Source organism: Columba livia, chromosome 3, assembly GCF_036013475.1.
Source record: "Columba livia isolate bColLiv1 breed racing homer chromosome 3, bColLiv1.pat.W.v2, whole genome shotgun sequence".
In the NCBI taxonomy this organism is placed as follows: domain Eukaryota; kingdom Metazoa; phylum Chordata; class Aves; order Columbiformes; family Columbidae; genus Columba; species Columba livia.
This window is the reverse complement of record NC_088604.1, coordinates 92,425,382-92,442,948: the sequence shown is the minus strand read 5'-3', so window position 1 is coordinate 92,442,948 and position 17,567 is coordinate 92,425,382. Positions and strand designations below refer to the sequence as shown.

The 17,567-nt window shown below is 36.7% G+C and overlaps 1 protein-coding gene across 2 annotated transcripts in view; it reads right to left on the bottom strand.

The window, feature by feature from the left end:
* Positions 1 to 17,567, bottom strand: part of SRBD1 (S1 RNA binding domain 1) — a 130,716-nt gene that overhangs the window by 89,814 nt on the left and 23,335 nt on the right. For both annotated transcript variants that reach the window (XM_065058195.1, XM_065058196.1), the window contains exons 13-16: positions 13,073 to 13,180; positions 7,016 to 7,173; positions 5,750 to 5,840; positions 4,577 to 4,684 (exon numbers count right to left, since the gene is read on the bottom strand). In XM_065058195.1, the coding sequence (XP_064914267.1) occupies positions 4,577 to 4,684; positions 5,750 to 5,840; positions 7,016 to 7,173; positions 13,073 to 13,180 (465 nt within the window). The remainder of the gene's footprint in view (positions 1 to 4,576; positions 4,685 to 5,749; positions 5,841 to 7,015; positions 7,174 to 13,072; positions 13,181 to 17,567) is intronic.

Genomic DNA, 17,567 nt, shown 5'->3' with positions numbered 1-17,567 from the left:
AAACATTAAATAAAACCCAAGGAGAACTTTACAAGACATTACAGACTTTCCCCTATTTGTCACGGTATAGAAGTGTTTGAACTTAAACAGCAGTAAATTATTAATTACATTGCTTATAAAGCCTCCAGAACAAGAAAAGATTTTCCTGAAAGTGGCAGAAAAAGATTATGTATCGAGTTTAAAACCAAGTGCAACAGAAAACAAACTCAAAGTCACCTAGAAAACAATAACAAAATATACTTGCCTGGCTGCATTCTTTACTGCTTATCAAAAACAACTAACAATTCATGATACCTATCAAGTTTTCTTTTAAATGCGAGCTGAAATACTTTATTCTAAGTGTGCACTAATGTAACAAGCACATAAAAAAAGTCAGACCAGTAAGAATGCTTGTATTGTGACAGTGAAACCACTGACGCTGAGAGAAAAATTGTGATTGCATTTTTCCCAGTATGATGATTGAGCTGTTCATGTTGTCCTGCTCTAGCATAGTTCACCAGTCATTCGGATAGCTTTCATTTCCAAGATGCCTACAGCCAACAGCAATCAAAGAAAAACAGTTGCGGTGATCAAAATACGGAATGAGATTCCTGAAATATTTTTTCAGGAGTTTCGTTTAATCCAAAAAGGCCAATGAAATCCTAAGAGTTCATCATTGGCCATGTCAATGCTGAACACACTGTTGTTTCATTTACGTTTCTGGTCCTGTTAATACAAATATACTTGTCTAAAATGGAACATCTGTTTTGGTTATAATACAATGTATCTTTGGCAAGAACTCACAATAGAACTAACATAAATAATCAGGGATATTTATTGAACCTTGTAACAAAAACTGATTTGTAACGAAAAACCTGAAGACTAGATACGACTGTCTCTGGGCTCTAGTCCAGTCCTAATCTAAGTCAATAAACATAGCTCTAAAAGGGAAACTACATTAAAAAAAAAAAAGTCCTGCAGTTATTTAGGTTGGATGTAGGTATCTGAAAGCATGTTGGTTACAAAAATAGTAAAAAAATACTTGCTTTAAATCAAAACCTGTCAGACTCAGTCCAGACAGGTTTTAAAGCCACACAAAAAATGGTGCCTTATGCCTCATTTCCTACGACTGTCTTCACTGATTTGTCTTCTCTTTGGAAAAACTCGGTAAAACTATACACAACTGGTACTTGCCATTGCTGAAGATTTGCTATTTTAATTGCTTCCTTGTCATATATTTATTAGCACTAAAAAAGACAAAGCAGTCATCAAATAAAATACCGTAATGTTTGAGAGAAAATCAAACGGAGAAATTGAAATGAAGGAAATTATTTTGGATGCCTCTTCTGATGCTGATACAACTGAAATATTCTTAAGTGAGAATCAGTTAATTTGATTCTTGCCACATAACTGAAAACACTGTTTCAGGTGTTTTTTTTAAGTTAAGTCTGTATTTAAGTGGTGCCCAGAGTCAGACACTGAAGCCAAGGAATAACTTCATGCACAATTCTGAAATTATTGTACAGGACTTTAGTAGTAGGTAGACAATTTCAGCATGTGCTGCACATACATGCAAACAACTAAGTGTTCAGCTGGTTATTACCACTAACATTCATTAGAGTGCATATCTGCCCAGATTATTTGTGCATGCATCAACTGCACACACCTTCTTTTGAAAATTACAGGGTCTATTATTGTGTCCTTTACCAGGAAATGTGTGATCGAAGTTCCATATAATGAACTGGATATAAAAGTATGAACAGATTTTTATTTTAATAATAATTTCTGAACCTATTTTCCACTTCCAACAAAAAAAAAATAAATTACAAGCTTTATTTGCCAAGGAAGCCAAAGTCTGTAGCAAGTCTCTATCAGCCACCTTTCTGAATGACAGCTTAACAAGTTGGTTGGGATTTTGATTTTAAAACACTATAAAACAACCTAGCTCCATCTGCCAAGCCACTCTAAATTTGGACTCCTTCAAGGAAAAAGATTGTAAGTGCAAATACAATTGGCAATTCTCCGAAACTTGCACACAGCAACGAACTTGAGTTCTGTTTTGCTGAGCAAGGATTTCCACCTTGGTGCAACTCAGTGCATCACAGTGAGAAGCTGAATGCTTGGGAAAGGGTATCGTGATTGATGCAACTGACTCATTCTGTCACAGTTTAAGTACTAGAGAGTTTTTGTTTTGTTCTGTTTTTTGTTTTATTTGGTTTTTCTTTTTTTCAGTTCAAACACTAAATTGATGTATAAATCCATTTTTTAATTACAACCGCCACCTGCTGAACCAGATCTCTAAAAATTGTTTCAACATTATTTAAATTGTTTCTTAGAGGTTTTAATTGATAAACAATTTACAAAGATCCCTTGACCCAAAAGCATACCATGGGTTTCCACAGAACTGATCAGAGATCTGCATTCAGCCTATGTATATACAAAGCCCTCTGTTTTCCCCTGTCACAAGAAAACATACTCAAGAGAAGATTTTGTACATAGAACCAGAAAAGTTTTTTGAGATCTGTGAGCGAATGCCCTGGGGAACTTTTTTTTATTTAAAGAAACAGGATCAGCAGAGCACGATTTTCCAAGTCATCTTTCATAGCTGCCCTCAAGACGTGCAACAGTTCTCATGCTATGTAGCTATTATCACCTAGTGCTCAAATGATAATTCTGCACTAATCTCTCCTCATTTAGTAAGTATCACATTTGAATTCTTCAAGAAACTTAGTCATGACTGTCAAAATGCGATAAGAGACACAGGGACTGCAAGTCCAGCTTATTTATATACCCACATACATAAATGCACACACAACAGCAGTCTACAAAGTTCAACACCACCAAGTATGGCACCCACAACACGCAAACATGCAATACAAACAAAATTACATTATTCTCATTTTTATTTTGATATGCAGTACCTCAGAGTATTCTGCATACAAACTCTGAAGTAGAGACTAGTTCCTCACCACATAGAAGCCCAGAAGAAGAAAACCAATAGCAACATAAATATCTCCTGAAAGCAAAAATGGTTTTGATTATGCTAATTTTCATTTCCAGGAATTAATCTTGCATGTCAAGCAATTGCTTTTATGTATTTTTCCTACAAATATCACAACAAGTTTTGGAAAAAATGAGATGACAAGATTATCTGTCACTACTAGAAAAAGCAACAACCTGATACGCCAACTTCTGCCTTCGTACTAATTTCTGTTTCACAAAAGCTTTTATCTTATCCAAGAACTTGGTAGCTCTACTGGCCCCCCCAAAAATAGTCAATAATGAGAATCATTTTGCAAATTCTATAATCTTCAACTATAAACAGGGACAAAATATGAAAGCAAGAGAGTAATATACAGTGAGAAAACCATCCACCACGGTATTATATAAATAATATTTCTGTGTAAACTAGTTACGTTAGTTTTTACTTTTTCAGACAAATTGCTTATGTCAGCAAAATGTATTTTTATGAACAACAGTGAAAATAAACATTTGCCAAAAAGCACACAGTCTGAAGTGTTTTCCATTCTCTACAGTCATTAAAAAGCCAGTGTTTTCAACCTGGATTCAGGAAAGAGTACGCTTAATTTTTCAGAAGCTTTAACAGCCTCTTTCCTTTGCAAACAATTATAATCAGAAAAGCCCTACTATGCCCTGAAATGGAGATTTAAGTATCATATCTTGTTGCAAATGTACATAGACATTTTAGAAACAAAGAACAAGTGCAATCAAATGATGACATATTAGTAGGAATAATACATATGTTGAACATTTCTGTAAGACAATTTCATAATCTAAAGATTGCATTAAAAGTATATAGTAGTTTGAACAGAGAAAGGCCAGAACTTTTTCAAAAATTTAGATAACTTATTTCAGTATGTTAAGACAGAGAAAAGTAAACACTGCGATTAAACTTCAGCAGAAAAGATAATCCAAGGTAAGTCACCAAAAACACTCGAAAAAAAATAGAAGTGTGAATTAAAAATAGATAGCAGTTCTTCATGGGAGAAAAGAAAGTTTCCATCCAAACCAACAGCAGAATAGTTTAGTTTTAATTCAACAAACTAATGGATAAAATTTGAAGTTTAATGAGGATAAACACCTTCACTACTTTCTGCTAGGTATTAACAAAATATTTATTTCCAGACTATTTAATACCCATAGGATTAGCAAGCATTCCATACCACAGTCAGACAACACAAGCTTTTATCATTTGCATTTAAACCCCATTTATCAAGAAACACACACACAATGCCAAACAGGTCCTTGGCAATCTGAGCTGCTATTCTTGCATACTTCATTACTATGATAATAACAACAGAGTGAACCTCAGGAAGAGAAAATAAAATGCTTCAGTGAGTCTCTCTTACTGACTCAGGAGAACTTTCATGGTCCAAAGAGCTACAGCCATTTTCCTGTGGCTAGAAGGATGGGTCAAGCTTGACTCAGAGACAGACAAGGCAACAAAAAGGAACACTTAAAAAATAAAATAAAAAACAGAAAAATAATTAAAAAAAAAAAAAATCACATTTCAAACTACCTGTTAAGTCAAAATATGCTGAACAGATCAATATCCCAGCAAGCAAAGTGATCTTACCAGTAAACAACATCCAGTGGTGCAAAATATTTCTTCATAATTAAGTCAGCAAAGTAAGCTTCTGTTTCTCTGCAGGCTGTGCCATTGCCAATCACAACAGTGCTACAGCTTTGCATGGAGCAAAAAAACGAGCAGTTACTCCTAGATGTTCTTCTAGACTTTTTCATACACAGCATTCAATCTACAACAGTGACCAGTACATCTTATTTTATATGACACAAGGCCTGGATTTAATGAGAACATACTCCTAGTAATACCACATTGTGTTTAACCCATTTTCAATGTGACAGTTCACAAGATGAGTAAAATTTTTCAATTATTTGTAATGGAATTGAACAGTGGCAATAACTGCAGAAAAAAACACACAACAGATACTTCACATTCATAAAAGAAATGTAATATTCTTTACAGTCCTCAAACCCTTTCCCCTCTTATTTCCCTCATCTGTTGAGTCATGAAAAAGGGCAGAAGCCCAAGCAATCAGAATCTTAATTCCTTGATGGGAACATCATAGTTTGCAACAGCTTGTAAGGTCATTGCCTCTGACTGCCCCCACTACAGCCAGTCAACCATCAAATCACCTTGTTTAAAGCCAGTCTAATGCTGAAAGACAAACTGGGCTGTACGCTATGGCCGTGCAGCAGCTGCCTCAGCGGACCAGATGTCTGTCCACAGGGGATCCCAAAACAGTACAATAACCCTCCAAACATGCTGCCCCTATTTGCAAGTCCGTCTGGAGATCTATCAGAGCAGGATTTCCTTTGCTTAATAAAACTCTTCCAAAGGCTGCATGTGGCTTTTGGAACAGGGAAAGATCGATGAGTGGTTTGGGGGTTGCGGGGGTGTAGGAAGAGTGAGGCTAAACTTATTCCTTAGCTGAATGTTAATTTCTATTCCTAAAAATAAATGGATTGACAGAGCTTTATGGGAATACATTCATAGCATGCAGCCTTAGTCATAGCCATGGTTTGACTTCATATGCTTCTAACATATACACAGTGTTTTACTATGAACATAGACTAAAAGAAAAATAAGCTCTGAACTATGTAAAAAAGAACAATTCCAGTTAAATCATTAGAATTCTTATTCCACCCAAGAGCAAGTATTTATATAGCGAAGATTTTCATTACATTTGGTAAGAAAGTGTAATAAACGGAAGTTCCTTTAGCATACTTATGCTGCAGCAGAAGCCTCTTTATCTTCTCAGCATCACGAAATCCTTGACCAGAATGCAAGTAAACGACATCGGTGTGGAGTATCTGACCTAGAACAACGAAAGCCAAAGCCATTTGATAAAAACCACAAAGATCCAAAAGCTACATCCTGTGGAACTAAAGTTAATCCAATGATTCACAACGCAAACTTCTTATAAGCCATCTTTCCCTTTAATTTTGGTACCCAATTAGAAGAACTCTATGGTGGGCAGAGGACTAAAATGCTTTGGTTGCCAAAGCAAAATGAGTTGATCCATTTTCTAGTTCCCTGGGGACATATCCACATAACAAATAATGAGCATCTAGTCATATTAGGCAAGAAAAGTGTATTATATTATGAAAGAGAAAAACAGCAATTCACTGCAGAAGACTTATTGCTCCAGTCTAGTACATTTTACAGAGCGAGTAAAGAGACATGAAAATTAGGAATGCAGACTCGGGACTTGCAGCCCAGGAGCTATGAAAATCCAGTGCCAGCTCTTGCCATCATCCCATCTACCACATTTGGAAATAAAGCTGTATTAACTGGTACTAATGGCTTATGGTTCAATGCAAGCTAATAACCATTTACCTGACCTTTATTGCCATTTTAACATGTGTCAATAACATATCTTTGCTTATACCCACCCTGGGTGGATATATTCTCAGACAAAAAGGCAGTGACAAAAATCAAAGGAAAACAAACCGTTTTGACATGGGTCTAAAGAGGTATGCATCCCCAGATCAGACTAGTATGATCTGGAAAGGTTCTATTCTATATATGTCTAAAACTGGACTAAAAAGTTCTGCAAATACAATGTTTCTGACTTCCCACTTTGACACACATAATACTAAACAAAAGGGCCGATAAAGTGTCCAGACATTACCCATGAAAAAAGCAAAGTATTTAAATTCAAATTCTTTGTTCAACAATAAAAATGCCAGGTGTTCTCTTTGCTCACTACTGAGAGGCACAATTATTTGAACCTGTATTCAAGAAAGCAGAAGAGATCTTAAATTCTATTTTAGAGAGGAGTAATAACACCAAAGTAGACACCGAAATCCAGGTGCTAGAAATGTAACATTGAACCTGAAGAAAGGAATTTGCATGACAGGATGTGTGGAAAACACTAAAAGCTTAAGACAAAAATCAGTTCAATAAAAGGTAGGTTTTAAAACTATCCTTACTTCTAAATGAATATATTTTTATCAGTCCTTTCAAAAAATATTTGGAATTGAAACTTACTGGTTGGTGAAATAATCGCCAACTTGCAGCCATGTTTGTAGCCAGGATCTACTCCCATCAAAACACGGCCCCTCACAGGGCTGGTCAGAAGCAGCTGCCGGAGATTTCTCCCAAACATCATCACAGACTCTTTCTCTGCATCAGATGTCAACTTTGATCTTAAAAGGATGAAAGCAAAAAACATTTTCCCCTCAATTAGCTTTCAAATGGACGTTTGAATTGTTTCAAAGTTGTAAGGCTTTTTCCAATCATGTTTTCATTATCTTTAATTAAATATTAAGCTACCAACCAAGTTTTTGATGCTATATGATTATCTCATTCTGGTTCCAAGAAAGTAAATCAATATAAAGAGTATAACAAACACCTATAAAAATGTAGGCGTACCAACCAACATTCAAACTTTAACTCATAATTTTGAGTGAATAACAGCTTCTCATCAAAGCTGATACCTAATTGCAAAGAAAAGTTAATTTGAAGATGACATGGATTGACTTAATCATAACTTCACAGTTATGAGAAAAACCACTACCGAGTAAAAAAGATGATCATTCAGGCTGAGAGGTACTACAGAGAAACTGGTAGGGCCTGTCCAATTAATTGCTAACACACCATGACTCATGAGGTATTTAATTTCACCTACAAATTACATTATTTAACAGTCATCACAGAAGTGTGTAGACTTAAGGTCTTTCTAGAAGGGTATTTCACTTCCTCAGAACCAAACTGGGAAGTTAATGGGGCTGTGATGTTCCCTACCTTTCTTTTCCATATCCTTCAACAGAAACAAGTGAGACAGTGCACTAAGGATTGACTTTGGTGACTTCAAGCATGAACATTTAGAGCAGAGTGTTATAAGAAACAAATCAGTCTTGTTGAGTGAAGGTGTATGAGATGCATGATGTCTTATTTGTCAGATGTGATCAGTAAGACAATGACTGATAAGGAGTTTTGGCATGGCATGGCATTTTATATAAGAAAAAGCAAAAATTGAAAACGTAATGGGGACACAAATATTCACAACCTAGCTGCCCTTTTTTTTTGGTATATATTTACATTGCCATTTTCAGCTGCATTATATTGTCAATAACTACAATAATTAGGCAAGCAACAGCAGTCCAGTAAAGCCTTCATGTAGCTTAAAGAGTAGCCAGTGCCCTTATTCTCCTTTTCTTTTTACCCATCACTGAAAAAAAAAAACCAACATCCAAGTATTTCTACAGAAGAAAACACAAGCAAGCTACAAACAGCTCAAACACAACCTTCATAAGGGCTATTTGACATGATGGGATAGGAAGATGTTCTGAGCAGCTTTCAGATGTGAAAGAACTTGAGTCTGACCTGACTTTGCCCAAGATCCCACCAACCATCTCAGCCCCATCTCATCCCACAGTGGCACAGAAAAAGCTGTAAGTCCTTATAATCTCTCATTTAGAGATGGATTTAGATTCTCTTTCACAAATCGCTGGTTTAACACTTTCTAAGGAAGTGTGCAACAACAAAAGACTCTCATATCCCTGTGCTTTTTGGGTTTTTATCAAGTGTATCAAATTAACACAGACATGATTTAAAGGGAGGGTGGAGGGTATACATGCATTCTAAGACTTAGCAATTCAATTGTGCCCTCAGCACCAAAGAGCAGACACTGTATATTGCAACCACTAAACCCAGGAATCTGGGAATGGCTGCACTGGTTGATGTAAGTGGTCCCACTGTCCCAGTGTTCTGTCTCCAAGTGTGGCTACAAGCAGCTACCTAGGGAGCTGATACAGCAGCACTAGTTTACCTGCCCCATAATCTTATCATAGCCTCCAACAATTTCCATCTCAGAGTAATTGCTGAGTTTGACACGGTCTGTCTCTTTAGTAGACCATAACAGATCTCTTGCCCAACTATCCAGTTTCCTGCTGAACCCACGCACATTTCTCGCACCCATGTAGTTTATTGGCAGCAAGTTCTGCAGGTCCATCACAAACCGTGCAAACCAAAAGCTGCCAACTTCTGGTTAGAAGCTGATCCTTTATAATTTTTATGGCCCCATAGATCTTATATTGGAAGGAAGTAAAAATATATCCCTAGAAACCCCGTGTCATGCTTCATACACCATTCATCTCTTAAGTCCTCTCTTCCTCAATCTGAAGCGTCATAGCCCAGAAAATACTTTTTCACAAAGAAATTATTCGATACCTTGTTCCCCCTCACTGGGCATTTTCCAGTTCTAATGAATCCTTTTACTACTTCCTCACCCCACCCTGAGGTGAGAGGAGCAAAATGGCCAATAGCACTCCATATACGGGCCAACTAAATCAATGATTCTCTGTTGTGTCTTTATTCCTTAACTAAATAATCTTATCTTCTAAGCACGTAACACTTATGTGGAGCTACCTTCCACAATGCCACAATGTCTTTCCTGAGTGTCACAATAGTTTAGAGTTCATAGTATTCTATATAATACAATACTTGCTTGCCCTCACACACATCGTTTTCCACTCATCTCCACTGAATTTCAGTTGCCATTTCATTTCCTGATCACTTGGTCTTGAAGCATCCTTCTCCCATTCTTAAAAAACTAAACAAAAAGAACCTAAACGAAAGAAAAAGCTTCTTCCAGGAAGAGTCCACGAAAAAACAATTTGATGCCATTTGCAAGAGACCAGAGGAAACAAAGCCAATTCCTAAGCCTCACAGCCATACAGATCTTCTATGTATACACAATGAGATTCAACCAGTCATACGTGCATAGAAAGCAAGTCTAAAAGTGGTGTGTAAACAAGGGAAGGTGGAATGCTCTTGAACTGGAGACTTTGTACAGGGACAGGACAATTTCAGCTTTCCATCTATCCCAAAGATATGGGTCCCTATTGCCCACAAAGCCAAGTCCTCCCACACTGCAAATTCACATCGGTCCACCTGTGAAGAGAGAATTGTGACGGAATTAAAATTGCCCCTAAACACATGCTATTAGTTACACGCACCTTATGGAAATCATGTTTAAATTTGGCACGGATATACAGAAACTTTTATAGTAACAGGAAATGTTACTGAGAGTGCCAGGTGCGTAGGGGGAACATAACGTATGTCCTTTCTATTATATAATATCCTGTATTTTTTAATTTCAAATATAGACCTCTCTTTTCTCTCTGTCTCTCACTCAACACTTGTATCAATGAGATGATCCACTGTCCCAGGTACTGGCCCTCCATTTCAGGTTTGGAATAGTCACTTGATCCTTGAACAAATATCAAGCTACCTCAATCAATCTAGTATCTCTCTCTTTTGCAGTGCACTACTGGCTTCAGCCAAATGGCAAGATGCCCAGCTTCATGTTTTTCCAATTTGTGACAATTCTCATTAATATGGCAGAGATCTAAGGCAGAGGCGGATAGCAGCCCTCCTCTCTAAACACAAGAGGAATGGTTATTTTGTATAAAACAAAACAAAGCCCTTCAGTTGCTACTTTACAAAAAAGTATTCCTTTTTCAAGCCCCTCCCTTGAATTCTATGAAGCTCTCAGACTGTAGATCACCAACAGGTATATTGTAAAAAAAGCAAATAATTGAATCATGAGCTGCTAGCTTCTATATTCAATGTTGTAAGAGTCAGTTTTTAAATTGAGATTTAAAACTCCCAGCTTCCACATACAGTCTGAGAGGCAATCCCTTCTCTGGAAAAATATCTGCGAACTAGCTTCAGGTGCGAAACAAGATATACAGAGAAACGTTTGTGTCCCTGAAGACAGAGGAGAAAAAGCACTCACTCCGAGGAAGCATGGAAAATTAGGAAAGGATTATCCATTAAAAAATGTCCGTGCCACATCACTTGCATCAAATCCTAATGGAATCATTCCATGAAGTACTGCAACAAAATAAAATGTATTTCAAAGAGCCAAAAGCAACACTGGACATTATTATACCAGATATTAGAAATGATGATATCTGACAGAGTGGAAGAAAGGAAATGAAACAATAAATATGGTAACTGTCTTGCTGGCAGGTTTCATTATTCTGATCACTAGAAGCACCAGAAACTTCAATACACTCTTGGAAACTTTCTGTTCCAACATTTAATGATAATAAAAAGGAAAGAAAGAAAAAAAAAAAAAGAACAGTGGGCGGTGGGCTGGAAATACTAATGCTAAAAGGAGGTATTGAATACTTTAGCAGCCCTTTGCAAGAGTCCTAAAAAAAAAATAATCAGCTGCTGGTGTGGGCATGAAGAGAATAAAACAGTGATAAGGGTTAAGTGATTTGCATTCCTCTCTACAGGAGATGTTTCAGCTTTTCCTAACCAGACACTGTCAATCGTGCAGAATTATCACACAGTAAAACATAAGCAGGTGCCCACTCAGGAACAGGCAGTGAGCTTTGTATTCTTTGCATTTATGACTTGTAGGCTACACCTAGGAAGTAGTAAGGAAAGCAGCTTTTTTATTTTAAGAGAACAGAAAACCTTCAGCAACCTACTGCTGCTGCAGCCCTCAGTGTTATACAAACACACAAGCCACAGCAGTCCTGTGGTAGGAACCAGGCAACAAAAACACCATAAAAGAGCCTTGAAGAACACTTATGTCAGTTTACTTATTTATGATAAAACCAAACCCCACTAAATGGTAAGTCTTTTTCCTTTATTTAGAAGAGTTTAGTTGTAGAGAAGGCTTGGAACATTAACTACTTTCACACCAACACAAGAGAAACCAACAGCTGGACTCACCATGATGAGATGTTCATCATTTTGGCCAAACAATAGACACCAGTACCTCCCCTAAAGTAGCTACATGTACTGTGGTCACAAAAAAATCCGTGAAACACACAGTAGCAAAAAGCAGGGTCACTAATCAGAAGAGGTGAAGCAATTTTGCTTGCAAAATAAACTGTAGTGAAAAAAAAAAAAAAACGAGAGCCACTAGAAAGATCTGCTTTCCAAAACTTCAGCTGACAGTTCTTTTCAGAGGGGAAGAACATGGCATATCTGGTCAGTGATATTCAGGGAAAGAAGTGCCAGGAAAACAACTCAGATTTGAAAAGAAACACCAGAGCAGAGCCAAGCAGGTACAGAAGAACTACATTTGACAGTCTGATTTCTGATTTTTAGGTACTGAATAAACAATGCATGGCATTTTGATACAAGTAATCTCAACATTTCTGGTCCAATAAGCAGGGTCTCTCTGATAAAGTCCATTTGAACTACCTCAAAACAGGTATTAAAATTTAGGTCACATATCAAAAAAGCCTTGCCAGAATCAAACATGTTATATGCTTTGGGGAGCTTCTTTTGCATTCCAGAGAAGATTCACACCATCAGTACTGTTAGACATTAGAAAATAACACTTTTAGAACGTATACTGTAGACTTCTTTACATATTAAATCATTTCTATTATGTGGTAAACTACCCCATGAAAATACCCTATTTAATCTTACTTGGATACCAAGTCTTAAATTTCCTTTGAATTTAGAACAATATCATACAAGTTACAATTTGTCTGATTATATCGTTACTACTGTATCATCAGAAATAAGTTTACTGACTTCTCTAGAGCCATCACAGTACCCACAAAATGGTATCAGACCAGCTCTATGACTATTTCAGGTACCACAAAGTGCAGATGACAAACATGCGTGACACTTCCAACCGCAATCGCTTTGCTGGTTTCTTTCAGACAAGTAAAAAGGGAGTCAGAACAATGTCACTGATAATACTATTGCTGTTACATGAAGAGATGGTGGGAAAATTCAGTGACATAATAGTTCATGCTAATACAAGTATAAAGATGCAACTATTACAGTAATGTAGATCTAAACTGTACATCATTAGGTAAATGTACAAGCAATAAATATGTAAACATGTAAAATGACTTCACAGAGAAATCATTTATCTACTGTAGCCTAGGTCACAAAAGAAATTTACAGAAGCAAGACTACAGAATGCATTCCTTCTGTAAGCACAGAGCGTAAAAAACATGCTTATATTTTCAGGTGTATAAAAGATATTCTAATAAAAAGTTGGGGATGGAATTTTGAAGAAATTCGTAGTATGAAAACACATATTCCTTCTGAGCTTACCTGAATTCTCTACAGAGGAGAGGATATATAAGGCGTTTATATGCATCCTCTACTGAATTCCGTAGTATCCTCATGAATTCTGGTTTTAAAAAATGTTTTGGTCTCCATCTACAGAAAAATAGAAAAAGAAAAATATTTTAAGAACATATGCAAAAACTCAGGCAAAATGGAATTTTTTTTTAAAAAAAAGAGTTCTACATTGAGTGTCACATCCTACAAACTGCAGAATTACCACAATAATTAGGCAATGAAATCATAGCTTTGAATATGAATGGAATGAGAAATTGCTCACGGTTTTACTATCAGACAAGGGACAAGGCCTACATTTTCTCTTTTTTTGTTAGGTATTAGAATGCAATTGTATTTTACGTGTTGAAGAAAATATAAAGAGATGTTGCTTTTCACTTTGAGAAGCCGAAGCTTACCACAACCGAATAGAGAACTTGGCTCCATATAACCACCAAAGTTGCATGATTTGCTATTTCTTGATACATAAAAAAGACTAAACATCCTCTGTGAGCATCATTGCAGAGCTTCTGATATAAGGCAACTGTGCCCAGACAGAAATTCAAGAGCTAAACTAATTTCTATTAATGAAACCAAATTCAAATTTCCTCTCAAATGTTTTGAGTATCTCTATACAAACTCAAAATGAAATCTGACAGTTTTGCAGTAGTCCCCCCCCCGCAGAAAAAAAGGCAAATGATTTTTCTCTTTTACCTCTTCCCGATCTATTTAAAGCATAAATAATATTCTAGCAAAAGGGGAAATGAAATAAACAACACCAAACACACACGAGACTATTTCTCAACAGTTTCCAAGCCAAACTCTTTGGAGCATTTCCTTCTCTAAGGAGACGGTGCACAGTGGTCATAGCCCTAATGACAGTTACTTGAAATGGTGTCTTAAAATACACATCAGTTACAAGGGTACCTAGAACAAAGATCCCAGATATTTATTCCATTGATTTTTTTGCTTTGTGAAATGCTACTATGGGGGCAAGGAGGGGAAACTTCTTGAACGAGCACAATTGACTCACTGAGATTGTCCACGTGATGAGAAGGCAGAAAAATTGAGGAGACACAGCCAGACATATCATACTCAAACAGGAGTAAAGACTACGAACATTTTCAATTACAGTCCATCTGTTTTGTTTTGGGTGGTTTTTTGTTTTGTTTTGGTTTTTTTTAATATTGATAACATTCAGAGTTTTCTTCATCTAGTGTATATTTTACATGCCTGGATCCCTCACTGCAATGTGAGATACAAATTTTTAATACATCTGGGGCACCTTTTATAAATGTGTTGCTTGATAGTTTTGGGGTTTTTTTAAATAAATGCAAAATGAAAGAATTCTGGCCATTTGATAACGTGTCCAGATGCAGGTCAAGGCAAAAACAGGACTGAATTTTACTTTTGACTTTGTTTACTTGCACTCAGAAATACCGGGAATCCTAACTTGCTCCTGCCCAGCCAGCTTTGCAGTTCTTTAAGGGGATCTACAATTTCCTGAAACAGCTTTAAGTGTCTGCACCTATAACAGTTGAGAAACGTGTGACCAAGTGAACACTGCATTAATGCAGACAGACATGGGAGCAGAATTAAGCTCACCACTTAATTTTACAACATCCCGAGTTGTGAGTGCTTAGCCACATGACCTCATCACTTTTGCTAACAGTTTTTGCAAATAGTTCTATTACACTTATTTGTAACTAGAGACTCTTTCCATACCTATATAAAACTGGCAAAGGCTTTAAACCTCCTTATTGCCATCCAGTTCTACAAACATGAAGTTTTTACAGGTGGCAAGTATGACTACACTCTCCCAGAAAGTATTCTCAGCACAAATAAGAATGAATTTGGAAACGTGGCAGCTGCTTCCCCCTCTCTTCCATCCATTAAAGCTACATAGCAAACTTTTTCTCCGTAACTAGTTAATCACAGCAGATATTTTTATTACCTGCCCATAGAGAAGTCAAAATTATTTAGGCAACATTCTATAAAAAATCCTAGAACTGCTACAAATGAAAAGATACCTGAACAGTGCATTAAATCATAGCAAATACTGCATTTTAATCATTCCAATACTTTATGAGGGAAGAGAAAAATCCACTTGACTGCAGAAAACAAAGCAAAAGCCATGTGCGTATAATTTTAGAGATCATCAAAGCCTAGTTAAGCTTCCCTTTAAGAACAGATTTTTCTTGATTAAATAATCAAGAGTTGACCTTCAAAGCCCTTTAAATGAAGCCCTATTTAGAAAAAGTCCATATAAATAATATCATCTTACTCTGCTCATCAGCTCTCTGCGTGCGTGTGCTTACAACAGGGACCACCAGAAGCACAAATGGCTTAGACTACCGATACGCCTCAGAGGGCAAAACCATACATCAACAGAATTAACGTAGCCCACATTATGAATCATTAGTATTAATTAACAGCTGTTCCGGGAAGAGCACAGCTCGGCTTTTAGACCTGAAGCACACAAAGCAGAGCTTTGTTTTCTTCCAAGACATTCTGTAAATGTCATGCATTCAAGACAAAGCATCCCTTTAAGGCCTGTACCAGGGACTTCACACAGGACCCCAGAATTTTGTCTGGAAACTGGAAAAGGTTGTCAAACACCAAACTTCATTTTCAAGGCTGCAGTTCCGCTTTAGAACACAATCTCACCCCTTCCCAAGGAACAATTCCATGTTGCCTTTACAATCAAAGCCAGCTAAGAAACCCCTCTCCAGCTGTTTCTAATTGATCCTTTTTCTGTGTCCCACTTCTCAACTAACACTTTGGGACCAGCACAGTTCTAGTGTTAATGGAGCCAGGTTCGCTGTCAAACCCAGCAGCGATGCCATTTTGTGGGGAAAAATACAACCCATAGGGCCAGACAAGGATTTTCACGAGTTTTCAGCACAAATCTGAATTTCAAGGAAATTATAGATGCTTCTACAGGCAGATAAATATTCCAAACCTGCAAAGAAAATACAGTCATCTTAGAGAGCACCTAAGCAGAGCTCAACACAATACTGAAGAACATCATTCTTCCAAGCCGTGTTCCATCACAGGGGTATTTAGTACTAAAAAACTCTGCCTCCGAAGAACACAAAGGTCAGTATATTTGTCACTAATTCAACAGGCAGTAGGTGATACTGTTTTGTGACTAGAATACCGGCCAAACTCTGTAGCAAGGTGGCATTTCTGGTTCTGGATCTGATTTTGTGTGTGACCTTCAGTAAATAAGTTAATACCTTTGCAAAGGTTTGAAATATCCTTGCCTCAAACAAAAGTTCTTAACCTTCTGCTCTCACCAATAAATCGATGCAATGAAAACAATGCAACTCCCACCCTCACACAGTCACTTCCAAGCTTGCAGAGCAGAATACACATTTAGAATTTGTCATTTTGATAACACAGTTGTCCATCTTATGAGGAAGATCAGAATCTGTCCTACATGTTAATGCAGCAAGATCTGCTAAAATCATTCCTTCAAAAGCTTTCTGATGGTGGAGAAGTTATCCTTAAATAGTAAAAAGCCATAAGCATTTATAGCCTCATGAATGCGAAGTATTAATAAGTAGTTCCATTTCCAAGGTCAATATTTTTTTTAATCTCAGGATGATTCACTAAAGTGTAATCAACCCTAAATATCTCATTTTACATCCCACTTTCACTTGTGTAGCAGTGACAAGCTGTTCCATTATCCGTGCCTCACAGTGCTTCCAAATTCTGTCACAGATGCAGTAAAAGCCAGACTGACAGATATTTTCTACTTACAGAATATACATCTTGGGAGAAAGACAGAAATTCTGTTACAGATACTAAAACTAGAAGGAAACTCAGGTGCGTTTATAAATCCTGATACTTTCCTGAAAAGAAAAAGTTACTTACTATTAGTCCTAGAACACATTATGTTGTCTGGCCAAACAATATGTCAACTCTTTCAGAGGCTTCCATGTTGGAAACAGAATTCTATATTTCTACAGTGAAAAGGAACATTTTTTACCACATGCCTTTCTTGGGCTTAGTGTGGAAGAAAAATAATGGCTAAAGTAGCATAAAAGTATACAATTTTATACATCAAAAAAGTGTATATTTTCCTATCTTTATTCCTGCTTTTGGTTATTCAATTTTAGGATGAAAAAATAGGAGTTTCTATGACATACTCAGAGCAATGCCCAATATCTCAAACTGCTGAGACAGAGAAATCTGTCTTTTACACACACAAAGATGATGCACGGTTTGGAATGCAATATTCTACAGAGAACATCAAGGCAAAGTTTCCAAGAAAAAGACTGACAGAGATATTGCACGAAAGAACATATATTCAGCCTTAACTTCTGCGAAAGATCCTCAAAGTTATGCAAAACCAAATGTCTTAATATAGGCTTTAAAAAGCAATTTATAGTAGCAAATCAGTAAGAAATAAAATAATCACCCAAAATTTAGAGTCTAGTTTTCTAACTTTACCAGACATCAAAACACAAGAGTCAGGTCACAT